The sequence below is a fragment of the Prinia subflava genome, chromosome 1, assembly GCF_021018805.1.
Source record: "Prinia subflava isolate CZ2003 ecotype Zambia chromosome 1, Cam_Psub_1.2, whole genome shotgun sequence".
NCBI classification, from domain to species: Eukaryota; Metazoa; Chordata; class Aves; order Passeriformes; family Cisticolidae; genus Prinia; species Prinia subflava.
Window position 1 is genome coordinate 146,502,766 of NC_086247.1, and position 22,451 is coordinate 146,525,216.

At 40.8% G+C, this 22,451-nt stretch overlaps 1 protein-coding gene across 4 annotated transcripts in view; it reads right to left on the minus strand.

The window, feature by feature from the left end:
- The window catches only part of DPP6 (dipeptidyl peptidase like 6), a 544,817-nt gene that overhangs the window by 76,982 nt on the left and 445,384 nt on the right, over positions 1 to 22,451 (minus strand). For all 4 annotated transcript variants that reach the window (XM_063415978.1, XM_063415995.1, XM_063416003.1 and 1 more), the window contains exons 7-8: positions 21,701 to 21,782; positions 4,918 to 5,038 (exon numbers count right to left, since the gene is read on the minus strand). In XM_063415978.1, coding sequence (XP_063272048.1) covers positions 4,918 to 5,038; positions 21,701 to 21,782 — 203 coding nt within the window. The remainder of the gene's footprint in view (positions 1 to 4,917; positions 5,039 to 21,700; positions 21,783 to 22,451) is intronic.

Below are 22,451 nucleotides of genomic sequence, written 5' to 3' on the forward strand. Positions count from 1 at the left end.
AGAGTTTCAGGGAAATGTATGTGAGGGGAAATTAGGAGCCTTTCCTTGGTACGGCAGCAAAAAATTCTGCAGTTTCATTGTCTTAATGACGGTGACATCCTGGCCTCTCCCACCAGGTGTCACTGCGAAGTCACACAAGAGGAGCTGCCGGTGATCACGCAAGACGCAGACAAAATGAAGATTAATAAGGCATAGGAGTCATCTCTGGAAAAGAGCCTTTTTTTCCCCTCCTCCTCCTGGTTCCTAGCCACAAAAGAAACACAGCAACACCACTGTGCCTTAAGCTCAGCAAAGCAGAGTATCAGTTTTAAAGGATGAATGGTGTAAAGCTCATACTACTCGAGGGATTTAAATGTGTGTTGTGGGAGCTGGGGCTTGGCTGCCAGGAGTGGTTCCCTCTTGATGTCTGAGGATGAGGAGATGTCCAGAGGAGATGTCCCAACCATGGTGTCAGGACAGAGTCTGGAACGGGGATTCTCAATTTGCGATGACCTTGAGATTTAGAGATTTCCAAATTCAGAGACTCCCTCTGATCCTCTGATCCTCTGACAGTGACAGGAGATAAGGAAGTAACTCACAAGCAATTCTCATATTTTAACTCAGTTCTTACTCATGCTAACTCACATGCTATTTCTACAAAAGTCCCTAATAACCACAGATGTGTCCCACAGAACAAGCTGCAAAGTTGCTCCTTTGTTTTTCTAGTTCCTCCTCTAATATCTGAGGACACATGCAGCAAACTCCTCATGTCACACTTTATGCATAGCATGGGACCATCTAAAGGTGAAAATCCTTCCTTCCCCTCCCAGCAGCGACAGAGGAACACACCACTGTGTCACATCCTTGATTTCCAAGCATGCACTTAGAGCATAACACCAGAAATTATCCAGCTTTATCTGTGAACAGAGACTTGCTCAAAGGAGACCACACCAGTACCCTGTCCTGCTAAAGGGACCCTGACTTACCCTGCTGGTCTGGCAGCAAGATGCCAGTATGGAGGGAAGTCCTCCTGCCCCATTCCCCAGGATTCAGCATCACATAATCCTCAAATCAATACATTTCCAAACTGCAGCACAGGGACATGCCAGCCTTCTTTTGTCACTTAACAGAGTCATGGAGGTGACCTCCATCAGAGTGCCCTGCTGCCACCCCTCCTCACAACAGCTGAACAGCCTTTCCAAGTGCTTGGTAGCAAATTAAGATACTTTAATTACACCATGACAGAATTAACTTCTGTGGAAGAGTGCTCTAAAAAAAGCATACAAATGATATTAATTTTACCTGCAATTTACTTTTTAAATGCACGTCATTTTAAAGATACTGCTACTTATATACAGAACATGTAAATACTCATATCTTATTGCTTTGGAAGCCCTTTTTGCTACACCAGCACTTGCTCTAAAATTATCTGTAAGACTTATTGTTGCTAAAACATATTCTCAAACCAACAATGATCATAGAGCAAACTGAAATAAAAACCACTCTTTGCTGCTGCTATGCATTTAAATGTGGAGCTGATTTCAGCAGCGGAACTTTAAACTCTGTTTTATAGGATATCACTCGATTTTAGTGCAAGCATCTATCAGGCACAGCTCCGAAAATGTTAAGTCAGACTATGAAAACATTGTCAGTGCTTATTTTAGTAATAAACCCCATGCTTAATCTATGCCTTCGTGTTACAGTAATCTATGTATCAATCTATAACCTTCCAGCTAAATGCACTAAGTAGATTAAGCTCTGATTGATTTGAAATGTTTTTCACTATATTATCAAAAGTCTACAGATCAGCACAAATACCTCGAAGAAATTTTTTCTCCTTTGGCAGATTTACAAAAGCAGAGCTTAACTTGAATTGAAATGAACTTCTGCATTTTTCCAGGGCGAAAAGCCTGTCAAATTTACTCTAGATCTGCTGCGCTTCTGGGCTTGGGAAGAACCTGTGATTATTAGTGCAGCACGTCTGTTGTGTCGTGACAAGAGCGATGACACTGTGAGGAGAAGTGTCCCCCCAGGCCTGCCACGCATGGGAAGTGTCAGGAGTCACCCCAAAGGCTGGCACTGCCGGGCTGCCATCTGCAGAGCTCTCACACAGGGAGCGGGGATTGCTGCCGGGGTGCTCTTGCTGCGTAGATCAAAGTTGTTAAAAGTCATTTTCCTCAAATAGAAGACACCGGGTTTTGTTTTCCTTCTGCATTTAGGAGAGTGAGGAGCAGTTGTGAGCTGGCACAGGCACCCAGCGAGGAGGCTCTGCCGGGGGTCACAGCACTGTGGCAATGAAAAGAGCATGGAGGGAAGAGGAGTGTGCTGAGCTCTCTGTGATCCTGCCTCTCACAGCTCCTTTCAGGCTGTCTGCTGGGCTGGCTGCACAGATGGAGGGGATTTCTGCATATGCTCAGCGCTCATCCTGGTGCTTGCTGAGCCGGCAGCATCGCAAACGAGCGCGGGCCTGAGCATCCCACCCAGCTGGGCCACAAACCACAGGAGCCACGGGTGAGGAGCAAAAACAGCCTTGAGGTGCCACAGTTCAGCCTTTGCCAGGTTTTCAAGCATTTCCAGGCAGGTAAGTTCGGATTTAAAACGTTGTCCAAGTTTATCCCACTGAAGAGGAGGCATCCAAGAAAAGGAAAGGTTTTGGAGAAACAAAGGTGGTGTGCTGGCAGAGTATTCCAGGTCAAAGCTCACTGGCAGCTGTAACTGGATCCTCTTGGACCCCACTGGGGAGCTGTCTCTCCTTTCTCAATTGTCCTTAACCATTTATCCCCATGGAATGTTCAGCTTCTGCTGGATCCTGCTCCATCCATCCATGCATGCAGACAGCTGGCGTCTGAGCACTGCAGACCAAACACCATGGCCCCACAGCTTGTTCAAGCACCTGGCACAAGTCCTCAGTCCTGACACCAGTCCCAGGTTTACCTCCATGAGGACTGCACAAGTAACAACAAGAGAAGGAGCTCAGCTCACACAGTTCAGCTCTGGATTTGATTTTGGATGCCCATTAGTTGGGAACATTTAAATCAGGTTTTCCTGTGGGACCTTCTACACCTTACTTGTGAAATAAGAAAATTATTTAGTTCAATATAAACTATATTAAGACACAAAGTGACATTTCCAAATCTTAATTTCTCTCAAATATACTCCCAGTGAACAGCAGGTTCAGTGGTCCTAATCTGCCTCGTGCCTCACACGTTACAGGACCTGGCTTGGGATAACCAGAGTGTTCTCAATCACACACTCATTTCTTACCCCAGCACATTAACATAAAGTTAACAAGCAAATTCATTACAGAGGGCAAACCTGAAAGTCAGTGTCAGCCAAGAAATTGCCTGAGCAATCCTGTAATTGAATAAAAATATGTGTCAGCAAAACAAGTGTCATCCTGGGCTCGCTGGTGTGCTCTGGGGTCACGGGCTTGACAAACTCCTCTCGGTGTGGTGCTGTGTGGGAGACCCTGCCAGGAGACCTGATGTACCAAATGATGTTTATCAGCCAAATATGGGTGGTAGTAGGCACATCTGACCTACAGAGTCAAACAGCCTGCCCACAACTTCACCAGCAAATTAATAAATAAAGTGGAAGAAAAACAGTGTTTTGTTACTTCTTAGCCACTCCACTGGTCACAAAGAGCTTTCACAGCACGAGGACATTTACTTGCAAATGTGCTGTATTACAGCAGAAACACATTTTAAATATAAAAAATAATAAACTCCTATCAGATTTTTCCACTGATGTGTTTCATGAGTTTGTAAACTGATTTATAGAATCAGCATCTTTGGGAGAGGCAAACAAACTCATTTATTTTAATTCCCTCCTTTCTGAGTCCAAGGGCCCTGGTCTAGTTGTGATACAGACCAATTTAAATAGTGATTCCTGTTTTTACACCAATTCCCTGCTAATGGCATTTTGTAACCTATTCTGTTCTATTAAGCCTCAAGAAATTTGGGAGCAGCCAACAGGACACAGTTAATAGATGTATCTGGAAACTTTCTCTCCACAGAGGTAAGAAAACCTTGGGGCAGTGCTGGGATCTGTAGGATAAAAGGTCACTTTAGAGGGAAGCTGTGTCACAGGAAAAAGACACTGCCACGTCCAAAAGTCAGAATCCTTGTGACAAGGAACTGCTGGCAGCAGCGATAGTCAGCAACAGAGAGAGGGATGCATGACATGTACCTCTTTTATATACATATATGCATATATACATATATATGTGTGTGTGTATAAACATTTTTATTCTGATATATTCATTAAAAAACCTCCTACAACCCCCAAAAGAACTGAGGGTGGTGAGGATCCTCTCCTAAGCTAAGGAGCAGTTGAGATCACTTTTCAAGCAGCTGCTCACAGACACCTAAATGGCCATTTGCCAGCTGAAAGGATCAGAGAAAAGCAGTGCTCCAGAGATGACCCTCCACCCTGTCAGGCCCATTTTCACTGGAAAGAAGCCAATTACTGGGGTCTGTTTTTAGAAATCTTTTTAGGTGGCAAGATCTGGGCAGCTTCCAAGGCCCACCTAGTTCTGTGGAAAACAGCTAATCAAGTAAAATTGTTTCCTCACTTTCTCCTTTAAGAAAGAACTCCTTTCCCTCCCCATTTCTGTCCTTTTCTGTGATTTGAAAACTGGCACATCCATGAGTGATTGCAGGTGCCATTAAATAATGAAGCAGTTCTGTTCATTAAAGCCCAGTGATTTATTACCTTTGGACTAAGGGAAAGAAAACAGCCTGAAAACAGAATTCTTACACCATTCCACATTATTTCCAGTCCAGCACATCAGGCAGCTGTTAGAATAGCAGGGTTTCAGCTCCATGGTCCACCAGTGCCCAGAAATGCAATGCTGGATGTCTGATTCCAGCAAGGTCTGTAATTCCAGACTGTAACTTCAACTCATAACTAACTGCTGGCCTAAATGTTGTGTCCTACCTTCATACAGCCAGTCGCTGAGCCCATTGAAAATAACACCTTCCTTTCCTGTGGAGACCACTCGGATGGCTTGTTTCCCCACATGGGCACAGTAATAGATGTTATTCTCAAAGATAAATATCTGATTTGAAGGGAAAAAAAGAAAAAGAAAAAAAAAAAGAGAACAGCATTAAGCAGTGGCTCCAGCACAAAATGTTGCATTTTGCTTTTACAATAATTGGCAGCACAAAATCACACATCACAGTTTTATGGCATCTTTTGTCAAAAAAAAGGATTTCCACAGCCTGCTTCCAATGCCATCAGCTAACAGAGAGATGCTAATTTACAACAAACTGAAGCCTTGGTGCTTTGATACAAGTTTTATTTCTCTCACTCCTGTCCTCATTTCAGAAACTGAACAGTTCAGTTAGAGGGTATGAGATGAAGAATGCCATTGCTCAGGTTTTGAGAGTTGTTAGAGCTATTGCTGTGAAATGCTCCTGTGAATCAGGCTCTTTATTTATGTGTTTAAATGCTGATCAGGAAGTAAAGCTTTAGCCAGCCAATAATAAAAATATTGTTCCACGGCATCAGTCGTGATCATGTGGTTAAATTGTTGTGTGTTCCTCTGTCATTGATGGTCCAGCTTTGTCCCCTCACCCCAAAGTGAAACATCTCAAAGTGAAACCCCAAAGTCTTGCTCTAAACTGAGTCATAGAATCACAGAATAGAATTACTTGGCTGTAAACCACTCTTAAAGTCTTTAAGGTGTTTAAACACCTTCCAGCCCAAACCATTCTATGATTCTAAGGTCACTGAGTCCCAGCATTAACCCAGCACTGCCAGGCCCATCACTAGAGCAGGTCCCCCAGTGTCACAGCTACACATCTTTTAAATACCTTCAGCAATGGTGACTCCACCACTGCCTTGGGCAGCCTGTTCCCATGCTTGACCACCCTTTCTCTGAAGGAATTGCTCTTAGAATCCAACATAAACCTCCTTGGCACAACTTGAGGGCACTTCTTCTTGTCCTACTCTTTGCTCCTTAGGAAAAGAGATTGATCCCCCTCACTCCAGCCTCTTTCAGGTGATTGTGGAGAGTGACGAGATCTCCCCTGAGCCTCCTTTTCTCCAGGCTGAACAATCCCAGCTCCCTCAGCTACTCCTTGTAAGATTGGAGCTCCAGACCCTTCCCCAGCTCTGTTGCCCTTCTCTGCACATGATCCAGCACCTCAAAATCTTTCTTGCAGTGAGGGAACTGAACACAGGATTAGAACTGCAGTCCCACCAGTGCCCAGTACAGGGGGACAATCACTGCCCTGATCCTGCTGGTTGTTTCTGATCCAGGCCAGGATGCCTTTGGCTTTCTTGGCCACCTGGGCACACCTTGCTCATGTTCAGCTGCTGTCCACCAGCACCCCCAGGTCCTTCCCTGCAGGGCCACTTTCCAGCCACTGTCCCCAGCCTGCAGCACTGCCTGGGGTTGTTGTGACCCAAATGCAGGACCCAGCACTTGGCCTTGTTTAACCTCACACCACTGGCTCTTTTTTTAGGTCTTTGCTGACCTGCAGCCACCTGAGTCCTCCCCAGTCAGCCAGGACTGCTGGTAAATGATGGGAGGTGGCTTAGTGAGCACTTCTGGCAGCTGCCCCAGTACCCTGGGATGGATCCTGTGTGTGCCTAAGAGCTGTGGCAGGTCACTGCCCCTTTCACCTCATGGGAGCTTTATTCTGCTCCCCACCCCCGTCCTTAACATATTTCTAAGCTCTATTCAAACTGAAAAGATGTACTGAACAGGGTATCAGTAAGCTATTTAGACTGAAATGCAAACTTAATGTAATTTAGTAGACATTTATAGATGGGTTTTTAGATACTTGAAGATACTGGAATAAATGTTATGTATCTTTACCACCATACTAGAAAGCAATTTCTCACGTTATGGAAAGACAGAATCGAGAAAAATATTTGCTTTCATCTTCTGTTTCACATCCTATTACGGTATATGTTTCATCCAAAGATAACCTGGAAATATTCCAGAAGAAAGTATAGATCTTAATTTAATTTTGGCAGGAGTTATAGCAAGTTTGCCTAAAGGTAAGAATTATTACTGAAACTGTATCTTGCTCTTCTTCCTTTTAAACTAGCAAGAGCTGCATTCAGTGAATAGATTTGGAAAGTAAAAAATACATTGTGGAAGATACTACATTCTCTTTCCTACCTTGAATTTTAGTAAACAGAGCAGCCAGATAAGGGGTTCCAAGTAAAGAATTTTATGTATTAGCTAATCTGCATATGGGGAGGTTGTTGAAGTTTAAATGTGCATAAAAATGGTGAAGACTAAACAGAATAAGATACTCAGGGTCCAAATAAATCCAAATCTCTGTGTCTGAGTACTAAATGTGCTAAGGGGTGCTTGGGTAAGAGTTCTTCTGTGACAGGCACACAATCAGGTGGATTTATTCAAGTGATGCAACCCTTCCCTTGCAAAGATTCTCCCAGCAAAATAAAGTTTGCAATATTCTGTACTATATTCAATGTTTTATGAGTTTACAGGAAAAATAAAGAAGGTGGATTGACAACCTGTTCCCATCCTTCCCTTTTTAAAATATTGCAACATTTCCATCTTCACTGTTTGGTCTTTCAAAGCTTCATTGCACTCATCAGGCTGTGTGAGGTATCTGGTAGCTGCAGTGGAAAAATATCTCTGACTTCAAACTCTCTCCCTTATAATTCAGAGCCAAACTGCAGCACCTCATGGAGATTTAAAAATTATCCTCCTAACTACGGTGCCTTGTACCCTAAAAATGTCAACCATAATCAAGATAAAGGATAACTGAAGCAGCCCAAGGAAGATTTCTGTGTAATGTATCATAAATTAAGAAAAAGCTTTTGGACTTCTGTTATTCATCAAGAAAGAAATGCCTTTGGATTACCTCATATCCCATGTTAGAAACATATTTGAAGTTATTGTGAAGTACCTGTGTGACGATTTTTAATGTTTTAGTTTCATGGCATCAAAGCAGTGTTTTCTATCAAATGATCAATTCTGCCAGCTAATTAGAGGATAAGAAATTTTAGTAAAGAAAAATAATAAAAATATGTACAGACATCTCTTTTATATTACTTTATGCCAGGTTTGCATAGCACTCCTAAAGAAATTTAAAATAATGACAGAAGGGATCAAGCTGAGTTTTATGCCTCTCTGTACAGGAGATAAAGAGCAGAGCCCAAATTTCTGCTGTCTTCTCTTTTGGTGTGCATATTTGAGGAAGACTTTAACCCAGACATTTTTGCAATATATGTGCCTTAAAATCCAACACTGAGCACAACTACTGGCATGGAAAACCAAGGTGTGCCAAGTCAGGAAGAGCCCTGAGTTGAATACCATGTTCCTTTTTATCATGACACATTCAACACAGAGGAAAGAGAAGATATTCTGAAAGAAGTAAGAAGAATGGAAACAGGAATTGCTAACTCTATGGAAAAAAACAGGAATATGTAAGTTCTACAAGATAATGGACAGACACAGAATAGAAGGAAAAATGTATTTTCACCATTTTATTTTTCAAAAACAACAGGCAAACCTAGAATATTTTTCCTAATTAAATCAGAATTAACATATGGAACATATGGAACTTCTTGCCACTGGATCTAGCAGAAGACCTCTCTTTCTGCTGGATGTTTTAACAGATGCACAAAAGATTAAACACTTAACAAAAATAACTGGAACATCTGAGGGGATTAAGATGAAGTTTGGGGTTTTTCAAATGCATTCACCTAATCCCAGGATAATAAAAATCAGTGGAGATTTTGCTGCTGGCTTTATGTGGCTCAGGATGTAACTTTCAGCTATAACCCCTTTAGCCTCAGGTACCAGCACACCACTAACTCCTGTGGTCTGGGAAGAAATCTCTGCCCATTTGCAACTGGTGTAGAATTGATTACCCCAAACCATTTGACATCCTTGCACAACCCAGCTAAAATTGGAGAAAAGAATATGAGGCTGATTAGACCATAAGCATGAGATAGGAGGAAAAGTCAAAGCTTAAGTATCCAGTAAGATAAATTTATACACTAGGGTAAATATTTGATCTAACAACAAATTAAACTTAATTCACTTCAAACATACAAGAGCCTTAATGACACTGATTGATTCAAGGATTTATTTAAAATTCTTTTGCAATTGCTTAAGGGCTTCTAAAATAATACTCTCTGCCAAACTGACCCAGAGTGGTATTCAGCAATTATGCTGCATTAATTAAAATATTGGTACTTTAAAATAGATTAATCTATGGATCTTTTCAGGAATATAATGCAAATCATCTCCTTAAGACTTAAAATTCACAGTGACCATCTGTTTTGAGTAGGTGAACACTACACCTGCTTTTACAGTTGGTTAACCCACCTTCCTTCCAGCCAAAGAGGTGTGTGAAATTCCTACTTCTCCACAGATCAAAAGAAAATAAATTCATGTGCACCAATCTGCATTTTTACTGCTCCTATTTATTTTCCAGCTGTAGGGTGGCATTCTGAGTTTATGTTCTCTTTAGCCCACAATTTCTAACGTATGACTTGTCAACTGAATGAGCTGCATCGCTCAGATTTCTCATAAAGTTAATGCCTGGATGCTTATTACTTTAAGTTATTAGCACATTGAGAAGTGTAAATGTTTCCTACACATTAAAAGGCACCTTTGCACTCTGCAAGGTGAGCCCACAGGATTTATCTGTGAGAGAACAGATAACATGGAAAGGTTGGCACTTTGTCATGGAGAGTTTGATCAAGAACTGACCTTAATGTACACACAGGCAGGAAGTCTTTCCTTGACACTGTGCTGGATTTGGCTGAGATGGAGTTAATTTTCTTCCCAGTGGCTGCTACAGGGCTGTGTTTTGGATTTGTGCTGAGCACAGTGTTGATAACACAGAGATATTTTTGTTATTGCTGAGCAGGGCTTACACAGAATTTTCTGCTTTTTGTGCTGCCACGCTGTCGAGGAGGCTGGGGGTGCCTGGGAAGATGGGAGGAGACACAGCCAGGACAGGTGACCCAAAATGACCCAAACTGACCCAAGGGTTACTCTAAGCCATACAGCATCATGATCAGTTTGGGATGTGGGGGAAGAAGAAGGAAGAGGGGGACTTCTGCAGTGATGGTGTTTGTCCTCCCAAGTCACTGATAATGTGATGGAGGCCTGCTCTCCTGGAGATGGCTAAACACCTGCCAATCCATGGCAAACAGGGAATGAATTCTTCTTTTTGCTTTGCTTGTGTGCACAGCTTTTGCTTTCCCTATTAAACTGTCTTTATCTCCACCCACGAGTGCTCAGGGATTTGCTCTTCTGGTTCTCTCCCTGGTCCCACTGGAGCCAGCAGCTGTGTGGGGCTTGGCTGGGGTTAAACCACAAAACCCTGTTTTAAATTCAAAATCTTCCTTTGAGGCTTAAAATGACCAGGCACAAAAAGGAAGACACAGTGAGTGGGGAAATAGGACTACAAACCAACACATTATCCTTTTCTCATCCAACATAATGTATTTCACTGTTTGTTGTTTTTAACATTAAACCTTTTTTTTTCTTTCTGCTCTTTTACTGGAAAACTAGTAAGAGAATATTCTGAATAATAAAAAAAGAAACAGAATAATTTAAAAACTTTTTGCACCTCTCAGAAACACTTGTATTTATTTTGCAGAATCAGTAAACAAAAAAAAAATCTATGAAAAGTTACAGACCTGCCACTGGTCAAAGCTGAGCCCACACTGCTAATGCATCTGTGAAAATGTATTTATTAAAGAGTAAAAATGCTGGGTTTGAATGCATATGAGAAGAGTGAGAAAGTGTAAGAGAAGCAGCCTTGCAGACACTGTGCTCAGTAGATGAGAAGGGGCAGGAAGGGAAGGTGTGTTTATTTTTATTTCTCACTCTCACAATTCTGTTACAATTAGCAAATTAACAAACTGATTTCCTCAAACTGAGTCTGTTTTGCCCCGATGGCAACTGGCAAGCGATCCCCCTGTCCTTAGCTCCACCCATGAGATTTTCATTGAATTTCCTCCCCCTGACCCACTGGGGAGGGGGAGTGATAGAGCAGCTTGGTGGGCAACCCACCACAGGAACCTCACAAGGGGATTTAAAGTGCCTTTAAGGACTTTTTTAAAAACACTTTTCAGCATAAGATACTTCCTTAGAGTAGTCTGAGGAGTCTGAGGAGTAGTCTGAGCCTGTTCATTTCCTTTTGGGTTTCAGTGACAGGAATGCTTTGTGCTGATCTGTATATTAGCTACCTACATGTTTATATGGTGTTATTCATCACATTGATCGTGAAGTCTCTGGAAAATACAGAGATTTATCTTACCAATATGTTCAGGAAGTGGAAAAGTATTATGTCTTTATTTATATGCTAAGTAGCTGGCTGAGGTCTGTGACAGAGCCACAGCCTGTAAATGGGGTTTGGAAATGTCAGATCACGGACACAAGCAGTTTTGATGGTGATCAAACCCTTCCTGGAAATGCACACACAGAAAGAGCCTTCCCTTCTCTCACCATTTCTAGTGCTCTCTATTTCCATCCAAATATTTTGGAGAGATCCCTTCTTAAGCTGTTTTTTTTTTTTCTTTATGCTGCCATAAGAAACCTGGAAGCTGAGGACTGTGAGGATGAAGAGCTGCAAAGAGAGAGATCCCCTGCTGTTTGTTTGAGTGAAAACCTGTCTGAACCACCCAGAATTAGCCTGGGCCTGTCCTCATCCATGCAGCATCATGAAGCAGATACAATAACTGTGTTTTCATTTTGTGATATCAAGGAAGTGTGACGAGCATTGTACCAGAAAGGTCCTGGCATTTTGCAGTTACTGCTCTTACATCAACTTCAGCAGAAAAATGTGTGATCGATTCAGAATCAGTTCCAAAGCTTGTTGCTGATTGATTATGCATTATTAAATGAATACTCTGCCAATTTCTTCTTTTGAGCCTCATAAAGTACAAACTTTGATGCTCAAATAGCTGTCATTAATGTATTCTGTCATTAGTGTTGTTCCTAATGCATATGATGTGATTACACCAGCTCTTATCAGTTCTTCAAAAAGGGTAACAAAACCATAAACTGCTCCTCACCAGTGAGCTTGCATAATAAGATCTAGTATTTTAATTAGGCTTGTCTTGTTGCCATTTAAATATAGTTTGATAGCAGGTGATAAAAAAAGACACAAGACAAAAAACTTCAAAATATTTTCATGCTCTCCAAATGGTTCATGTTCACAATTTAGGAAAGAGACAGATAACAAGTGTGACAGAGGAGTGAGATAAGGAATTTTTAAATCAACTTTTTTTCTTCGCAAAATGAAAATGTCATTATTAAGACCAGTGATAAAACAATGAAACTCTTCCCCACAATGATCACATTGCAGAGAATCACATCTTAATAAATAATTGACAGAAAAGGCTGCAGTTGGAGTTTCTCATACCAGGGTTTGTCTTTGTTTTAATTCAAAGTAAGAAGCTAATTCCTTAAGACACCAGGGATTTAGAAGACATAGCAGTTTCTGAAGGTATGCCACAAAGAGATAAAGCTTAGTTTAATTCAAATTTACCTTGCCCAGACATAGGCAAAGGTAATGTTTACATCAAGGGAAGGACTACACCTAAATAATTAGGTTTAAAATAATTCTGCAGGGAAGATTTCAGGACAGAGAAGCTGAAAAACCCCAGGGGACCACTACAGCCAGAGAATACAGAAGTGAGGACTGATGCATGTAAGAATCATGCTGATCCATGAACACATCAAAACCATTATTCATGACTCATCACGGGGATGGAAGACTGAACACATCTGATTCCAGTGGTGTGAGAGTTTAGCTGCACAGAAATCAGTGCAATGGAAAGAAATGCAATGGTTTGTGCAAGGGAAACCACATAACCCCTGCAAAAGTCAAAGAAAGAATCTGCTGCCTTCAGTGGCCTTGATTGCACACTTGGGAAAGTGTAGAAGAGTCGCCACTTGTAAATCATGCAAATCTCCTGATTTTAGCCATATACCTTGGAAACTGCCAATATACCTTGTAAAACAGACTTTGAGAACTTAACTTTTCTTTCACAGCATGCGACCAACAGAGCCACCAAAATGTCAGAATGGAAAAAGCATTCCTTCATGTCTTCAAATGAAGAAACATTTCCTATCTATGTGAACAGTGCCCAGAGCTCTGCAGCAGAGTCTTAGGGGCACCCAGGATAGGATGTGGCTCTCCAGGTCTGGAGGTGACTTCTCCCTGGGGCTGGGGGAGGTGATCACCCTGTGGGACCTGGGTAATGGTGGAGCAAAGAAAGGAGCAGTGGGAGCATGTGCCACCAGCTTTCTGGTCAGGAAGAAGGAGATGTGCCCTTCTCTGTATAAATGGAAGAACCCTCACATTCAAACACCCTGATCCTCATGGAGAACCTTAACCTTTATCTCCTGCAGGGTCAACAACATGAGCACAATAACCCAGGAGGTCTGTGGAGTGCAGTTGTTTTGACACAGGTGATGAAGGAGCTGATGAAGGGAAATGCTCTGCTGGACCTCACACTTTCAAACCAAGAGAAAATGAAGGGCAAGGTGAAAGCTGCGAGCAGCTGATGTTGCAAACACCATGAGGTGATGAATTTCAGGATCATAAAAGGAAATATGGCAAAAAAAATTAATAGCCCTGGAATTTAGGAGAGCAGACTTTGACGTATTCACAAACCTGTTTGGAAGTATCCCACTTGGATTCTCTCTTAGGAAATCAGTAGAGTTGCTAAGATTGTGTGGGTTTAAATGTCTTTAGAAAATCCAAAATTGTCAAAACTAATACTCGAGATAAAGTCCCACATAGTGGACTATAGAAGTAATGGCAAATTTCTATGATGTGGAAACACATTCCCACAATTTTTACTTTTCAACTGGATACAGAAGAGATTTTTTTTCTTCTTCATTCTCCCAGCTTCAGTGCATTAATATTCTTCTCAGTTTTCTACAAGTTTTTTTTTAATATTTTTGACATTGCATCGTTACAGATGCTGTGTATTTCCATTTGTATTCCGTGAGCAAGTTAGACCACAAGATGCATGGATTCTAATCACACCTAGAATCTGCCAAAGTACAGACAAATAAGCAATTATCATAATTCTGGAGATTTAAAAATACATGTTTCAAGAAAAACGTTATGTCCTATTTTCTGTTCTTCAGAGAAGAAAAGAGGGGTTTTTTCACCTCAGCAAAAAGAAAAGACCATATCTGCTTGTATTTCATTGCCCTGTATTCTAATGGGGTTATTTTAATTTATAACTGCCTTGTTACATAAAAGAATGAAACAGTAAATGTACCATTTAGTATGGAACTCTGTTTCTGCTTTTAAGTTCCGCTTGATGGATTATCGTGTATTCTGTAACCTAATATCTCTGATGGTTATGTAGGGCATGACTATAAATTAGATTATTTAATTTGAGATGATACAATGTTCCATTTAAAATGCTTTATTGTGTTATAGAAAGAACACCTGACTAAGAAGAGCACAAAGATTATTTGTGTCAGCATAAGGAAATTGGCAGTTGGGATTTAGGATTCCTCCAGGTGCACATCTGACCTTGGACAGTGAGCTGGCCACTGCAATATTCCTCTTTAATTAGAGGCATGATTGTAGAAACACTCAACACCTCTTCCAGCAGGTGAGGAGGAGAACTAACAGAATTTCTCACAAAGTTTCCTCATCTCTCTGGTAAATGGCAGCTTGTGGGGAAGGAGAGAGCAGCACCACAAGCCCATGTGGGACACTCCACGGTCCCTTGGGTGGCCCTGCTCAGTCCTGCTTGTGTCTCCCCATGTCTGTTCCGTCACCACACTCTCAGCAGTGACTGCTGCTGTCTAAAGGAAAAGGTCAATATTTTCTCAGCAGTTTTCAAGAACAGCACTTTTCATAAGCACATATTTCAAAGGATGTCATCCACCAACCACTGACTTGTGAGATGCCAGGAGCCCTTATGCACAGACAGGAAGATACTTTTGGCAGCTAGATCTCTGAAATTAAAACTGCCCTTCACAAAGAAGAGTGGCTCAATAGCCATAAATCTCAATTGAAATTCAAGAAATTTCTGTAGCAACAGGGAATTACTGACCCAATGCTGGAATGTTCTCCTGCTAGGAATATTCTACAGTAGCAGGTGAGGAAATGTGGTAACATTTAAAGGAAGAGAATTCAGTATTCAGTTCAATCTACAATTTTCTTGTAAAGGAACAAGATTCTGAGTTCCTCTAAGCTAGTAAATCCATGGATATTTGCATTTCTTGTAAGAACACACTCAGTTTCCTTAATGCAGACTGTGAATGTCAGCGACATTTAATGCATCAATTCTGTAAGTCCATTGAAAGGTAGGAATCTACAGCTGTAACTTCACCAGAACACAAAGTGACATATAGGAAATCACAGAGGAAGCCTGTGGCAGTGTCCCACTCCCAGGGGAAATGCCTGCATCATCCTATGTCTCATATTTGGGTGCAAGGGCAATTACTTTCTGATTTATTGGTGAAACTTCTATGGCAAATAATCAATTTCATTTTGTCCTCTGAAATCTTTCACGCCCACAAAAAGAGCAACATCCTATTTTAAATAAAATTACCCACATCTTCCTTCAGTAACATTTATTGCAGCACCTGCAGTTACCCTAAATATCTTGTTCTTTTGCCACCTGATGAAGTTGCAGTGCCAAGGATGCTGGGAGGGGAAGAGATATGACCATTTCTCAGTAAAGAACATAACACTGTGCCAAAGTCTCCTCTGGGGAACAAGGACCCAACACCAAGCCCAGGAGTGACAGAGGAACAACAAGGATGCGCAAAATTAAAAATAGGACACTGCTGCCACTGCCACCAAGGAGAGAGCATCAGAGGAATAAAACCCCAACAAACAAAACAAAACAAAACAAAACAGAAAACAAAACAAAACATTTTTTCAGTGGAATTATTTGAATAATAATTCAAATAATTGAGGGGAGAGGGGAAAGGAGCAACCTGTCCATGTGCTGAGTGTATATGTAATATATCTTACTGAAACTTCCCTAAAAATATCGTATTCTAATGCTCAAGAAGGGGGTGAGGAGATGGCACATTACTATGCTGAAATTTTGCTTTTCCAGAATGCAGAGACCATGTAAAAATCTGTCTGAATATCCCTCACTATACTTAAATAGGGTTTACATAGACTTTGGGGATGGTGGGGAGAGGCAGACAGGGCAGAAATCTTTTTTTCTTGCAACTAGCAAGGTAACCAAGCAAGAAAAGCGAGCTAGAATAATTACATACAGTAGACCACAGCTAAATATTGATTCAGATGTCATTGCAAAAAGAAAAGGTGAGGGAACAACAGCTTGAAAATAACAATGCAAAAATCTATGACAGAATGGTAGAGACAAATAGACCTACAGCAATTATACACAGAGCAGTTCAAAAGCCCTGCTGGAATAGGAACAACAGCAGATGATTCAGTGCCTCCTGTGAAAATGGTCCCCTTCCCTTGATATCTGTGCAGCCCTTCTGCCTGGAACTAAGCTGGCATGACAGGCACAAATTCAGGCAGGGAAAAAACTCCTAATTAGAGGAGTCACTCCAGTTTAGTTCCAGGTGTCATCACTTACCCAGCTTTTTTGTATTTAGATATCCTAGCTGGAAAAAACATTGTACTGCAGCATTAAAAAAAATGATAAGGGAGATGGGTAGGTTCTGGTCATGTGCAGCAGGATCTGTCATTCAAATGTTTTATGTATTTCAAAAATCCAGTATTTCTTTTAATTTTATTGCAGTTTTTTAAACAGCAATATTTATGGCAATAAGCTGTTTACCAGCATCAGCATTCACTGTTTGAAGGCACCTGCAAAACCCTAACCTGGTAGAGGCTGAGAGAATCACTCCATTTTTTTTCCCTGGCATTTTCATTTCCCTGAAATAGAGATTTCTTATTGCATCTTCTGCACCTGCTGTGAAACTTAACTTCTGTTACCTTAGAACCAATTATAAACTTGATTGCAGCACAGTCTACAGGAATAAGGGTTAGTGCCTGCTCCAAAAAGGGTTGACACTGAAAAAGGCTTATTGCCTATGAATGCAGGAAAAACATGTTTTGATCCTTCTGTAGGGCTGCAGTAAAATGCAAGGACATACAAAACTTCCAGCAACCCCAATCTGCTTTCTGTATGTTTTTGGTACTTAAAGAAACGGTGTAAACACTAACAGACTGGTCAGGAGAACCTTAAAAAAAGTGTTTCTCTTTGTAGAAGAATAAACACTATGATCTATGAGAGAGATGTTTTTAGAATTATGACTGCTGCCTCTAAAGCTGTGCAAAACTGCTTCTCCCAGCATCTGATGTGTCACCATTGCCATTAATATCTGTCAGGGTGGTTACAGATTCTGATTTTGAAAAAAAAAAGAAAATAGCAGCACAGCAGAAGTGCTTCTGCTTTTGATATTGGAGTTTAACAGCTCCTGTGAACTGTATTTAATGCTGTCAATGCAGACAAATATTCACTGCATTTTGTTAGAGCAAGCTTCCTTCCTTTTGCAGCAGGGCCCAGGGATATTCCTAGCTTGTCCTTAATGCAAGTACTTTGAACCTGGATGTGCTAATTTTGGGATAAATTTGATAAAAGCCTCCTGCAAGCTTTGGGTTTGATTCCTTGAGCACCTCAGTTAAAGACATGCACTGGACAGTCTCTCACTCCTGAAGAACTCCCTGATTTCAGCTGAGCTGCCAAGAAAAACAGCAAAGGAAACCTCTTCACACTGCACTGACTTTTCTTGATAAATAGACAGGTCCAGGCCTGTCAGCCACACGAGCTTTATGAAGCTGAGTTCAGGATCTATTAACTTTTCTTAGATATTGCTGGGGCAAATGTGCCACAGGAACATGACATGAGCTCCCAGCATGTGGGCAGAGCCTTGGAACATGAGCTGGAACATGATGAAACTGGTAAAATATTCCAATAAGATCAATTAACAGAAGGTTTTTATTTTTTTTGGCAAAATCAGAAGTGGGTAGCTGTTGAGTCATAGATGACACGATCAGAAAAAGAGAAGAAATCCAAGGAGTGAAGATTCTTGTGCAGATGAGCACACCCAGAACAGGACAAAGGTACAGAATAACACTTTCTGCAGTCCTGTCATGCCACCCACAGCCTCATATTGCTGGAAAGCATCACACAAACTGAGGATAGTACAGTCTGTTCACTAAAAAACCCCCAGGCACCGTGCTGAAGGCCAGTGGGCTGATAAAGTGGAATACTAAGTGAGGCTCTGGGCTGTCAGGTGCACCATGGAAAGGATGGATTTTTCCCATAGGCATTTTGCATAGTCATTTACACCCACAAATAGTGAATATATCACATGGCTATTCCAAGTTAACAGTGTTCTTCACTTATTCTGTAAAGGCATAAATGATGACTCACGCTGTAGGACAAATGAGAGGAATGAGCCCTTCATTAACAGCCACATTTAGGGAATGTGTTCCCTCTTGCATTGAAATTAGTGGCTCTCTTTCTAATTACTCTGGAGCTCACACTGGTGAGGGCCCTATTCTTCCAACAGCTTTGTGAGACTTAATTTGTCAAGACTTTGGCTGAGATCAGAGAAAAGCTGAAGCATTTTTATGAGATGCCAGAAGTGAGAGCTTTTTTGCATTCTGATCTTCTGACAGATTTTCTCTGATCCAATATCTGCCTTTATTTAAAGAGCTCAGTTGGCATGTGTGGCATTCTGCAGGCTAGTAAGAAGTCAAGAACGATGCTCTGAGGACTTAATAATCCAAAAATTGGCATATAATTTAATGAGAAAGGACAAAATAAAGCTAGATAAATAGAAAATTACTCCTGGGAATATTCTGCTATATTTTTAATCACAGAGAATGCAGATCATTCAGGCTCCTTCTATTTCAGATTTGTTTCTTTTTTGAATGATTAGACATGCAAGAGAGAAAGAGGTCAGGCACAGCAACGCAAAGTTCCCAAAGGAAGGATGAAATAGTAGCTACAAAGAGAATAAAAATTTTGGAACCAAGCCCTCTTACTCTCCTGCCCTCCCTTTCCTTTATGTTGCCAAAAAAGAACAAACCAGGAGATTTCAAGGGGAAAGTTTTTTTATTTCCTGAAAATTGGGGTGTCTTCAAGGTGATGCAAAACTCACTTGCTCTTTTCTCCCACCTTTCCTGGGAGGTGCAGCAGGGAATGGACTGAGCCCGTGCCCAGGGGCTGCTGCTGTGTGCACACCAGGGCTGACCCACTCTGGGGATCCTCCCTGCTGCTGCAGGACCCCCTCAAACTCTCTCAGCATCCTCCTGGCACCAGGGGAGCTGCCTTGAACTTCCCTGTGACTCCTTTCCCTCCCACTCAACATATTTTCCCTCCTTCTCCTGCAACACAACTCAGTATATATTTGGCAAACACATTCCCACTATCAAATTTTAATAGACTTTAATTTTTGCATCTCCACAGAAGGTGACATGAATTTTGCTGGCAATTATGTTCTGAGTAACCCAATTACTCCTGAAATACAGAACAGTGAATGTGGTGTGATTCTAGATCTCATTTGATATTCTTGTACTTTTTTTCTTATTTTAAAAGCTTTTTTTTTTTCCCTCTGGCAATTCTCTGCTGATTATTAGATATAAAAAGATTATATTGATGTATGTAAAAGCATGTTAATTTATAAACTACAGCTATAATTTTATTTCAAGGTAAATGACTGGTAAAGAAAAGGGCAAAAAGGCACATAGGTTAGAAGTATGAAAAAATAATGCTTCAACTATCAGTGAGTTGCTCCTCATCTACCCTGATTCCAAAGGCAAGAACAAGAAATAGACCTCAATTAAAGGCAAATAATTTGACATATTTCAAAGTAAAAAAGAAAAAAAAAAGAAAAAGAAAAAAAAAAGAAAAAGAAAAAAAGCATGCTCAACAAATTCCCTGTAGCAATATTTTTCCAAGGATCATATGGAATTCAACAAACAGTGATTTTTAGAGGTACTTAAAATATACATAGCATGTACCCCACAGAAGGAACCAGCATGAAACTTGATGTCTTCAGGAATTCTTAGGGTTTTGAGTTTTCATTGTAAATTGCTTAAAAAAATATGGTAGAAACTGGTATCAGCCTCATCAGCATTAAATGATAAAGTTGGCAGTAAAGAGGACTTTTCTTCTCCTGGACTCTGTATGCTGTCCTGTTTGAGATAGAATTTGTCTGTTTTGGTATGCACATTTTTGCTCTCTGTGTGGTTATTTTACTTTGGTAGAGAAGGCAGTGGAGGCAGGCAGTTGGTCATCTTGGCTTTGGTGAAGATCTCTTTAGATCTTTCCAAGGTGGGAATTAAGTGCAGCCCCTCAGCTTGGTAAAATGAGCACGGCTGTGAGTCAGCACTGAGCTGTGACCACAGGGCACATGTTCACTGCAAAATTCTATCAAAGGAAGGAAGATTCACTTGTGGGGTGGAGAACGTGACTAATGCCACTCAAAATTAGCTTTTAATTAGCAAATGTAGTTTTTGTTACACATTGTGGAACTCTGTTAGTCTTAGAGCTAGTGAGCAGAGAAGGAAAAAATGTTTTGGCTTTCTTTGCTACATCCTAAAGATATTCCCTACACATGGTGGGGGGGTTGGAACAAGATGATGTTGGTCATTCAAATAATGTGTGCAATAAAAGAAAAGAGGTCCTCAGAAGATATTTTGCAAAGAGGTAAAGGCTGCTGACTTTCCTCTCTGATCAGATTTGAGGTCAACGACTCTCAAACACAATTTTCCTGATGGAGCAGAGGAAAGACTTTCCTGTTCCTGTATCTGTTTTCTCCAACCTGATTTTGAGACTTGCAGTTATAATGACTCCTGTTGCTGTTTTTTTTTAAATCACAGAATTTAAAACAATCTAGTTAAGGACACAGACAAACAGTCCCCAAGAGAGGACTGGGAACAGGAGATACATGCCAGATTTTCTCTTATAATGAACTTTCAAAGCTCATTTCTTCGTATAAAGCTCCCATATCAAAAAAGATGTTGCCACTTTTTCATTTCTTGTTATGGTGGAAAGAGAATGTTTGGCATATGGAAAGACTTAATATTGGATTTGCACCAGGAAATGAAGCCAGGGGATTTGGTCAGGAAATACATGCTCTGAAAAAATGGGCACATCCAGGATGGCAGTGGCTTGGGGGTAAAATACTGGGGATTTTAAGATTTTTGCAGTATGAATAGCTCCATGAAATATAATGAATCCCTGACAAGTAGTGTGGGTGGGGGTTTTTTGTTGTTTTGGTTTTTTTAAGCAGCTCTGAAAACTTTCCAGGATTCACTTCTAATTCTATTCTATTTTGCAAACATCCACAGGGCAAATTCAGGGCAGCTCTGTTCTGGAGAGATGCATTCTCCAAAAGGGGCTGCTAATATTAACATATCCCCAGTGCCAAGTTTGCAAGTCTGAAGATGCCCTTGTGAAGCAATGAGATGCTAAATAAATCAAACTGTCTATTATCTCTATAATCTGTCCTGTGTCCAACACTGGGAGAAGCAGGTGCATCCTCTCAAAAAGCTTTCATGAAGTGTTCTTTCTCTGCATTTTTAGACACCATTACTTTGCAGTGAATGGATATATTTGGGAATTTTATAAATAAATTACATGATAGAACAATCAGAAATAAATGCTAGAAGCTACCACACAGGTTTCAATAAACTATTCAAAAAGGAATTATTATTTCTTTACTTCCAAGCAATAACAGCATGGTCTCTAAATGCATTTGCACACTTGTTTTTTCTCTTACCAGCTGTTGCCCTTTTGGACCCCAACCAGCATACTGAAGCTTTGCATTGGTGACCTCAGGGGGGTACAAATTCTGGGGATCCCTGCAAAAAGAGAAAAATAAGATTTCAGCTTCAGAAATGTCCTTGTTTAAGCTGCTGCACATCTGCTTTGGAAATACACCACAAACTTGTAAGATGTCTTTCAGCCAGGTTTCAGTAGACTTTTTTAACAGTAAGGTAAATACTAGCAAGTGTTGGTAAGATCAAGCACTTAAGTGACAATTTCTGTTTCTTATTAATAAGAAGCTAAACATATTTATTACACTGCTGGCTTGCCTAAGCCTTAAGAATTAGTTCAGGGATGGCAAACAACGTAACTGGATTTATCCACACTGATGATGTCCACAAAGGACAAACAATAATTATATCTCTGAATCCTACTGCCATAAGAAAAATAAAATTTTGTCTTCTGCACCCAATGGTTTTTTTGCCTCATAAATTTCCTTTGAATATGATGGCAGAAATGATTAGCAACTGTATGGCAACTGATACGAGCCTGGCTGCAAAGGGAAAAGGTCCTATTAACACAAAACATCTATTTTTTTAGAAAATAAAATCAAAATGCTTTTCTTGTTCTTTCATCCATTACCTTCATTTTGTAGCAGTGAGCACAAGTGACATACAGCAAATGCAATATAGAAAAAGGAGGCTTTTTTGGTAAATGTCAAAGCAGCATAATGTCATTTTCCCCCAGCACAGATAGCATCACCT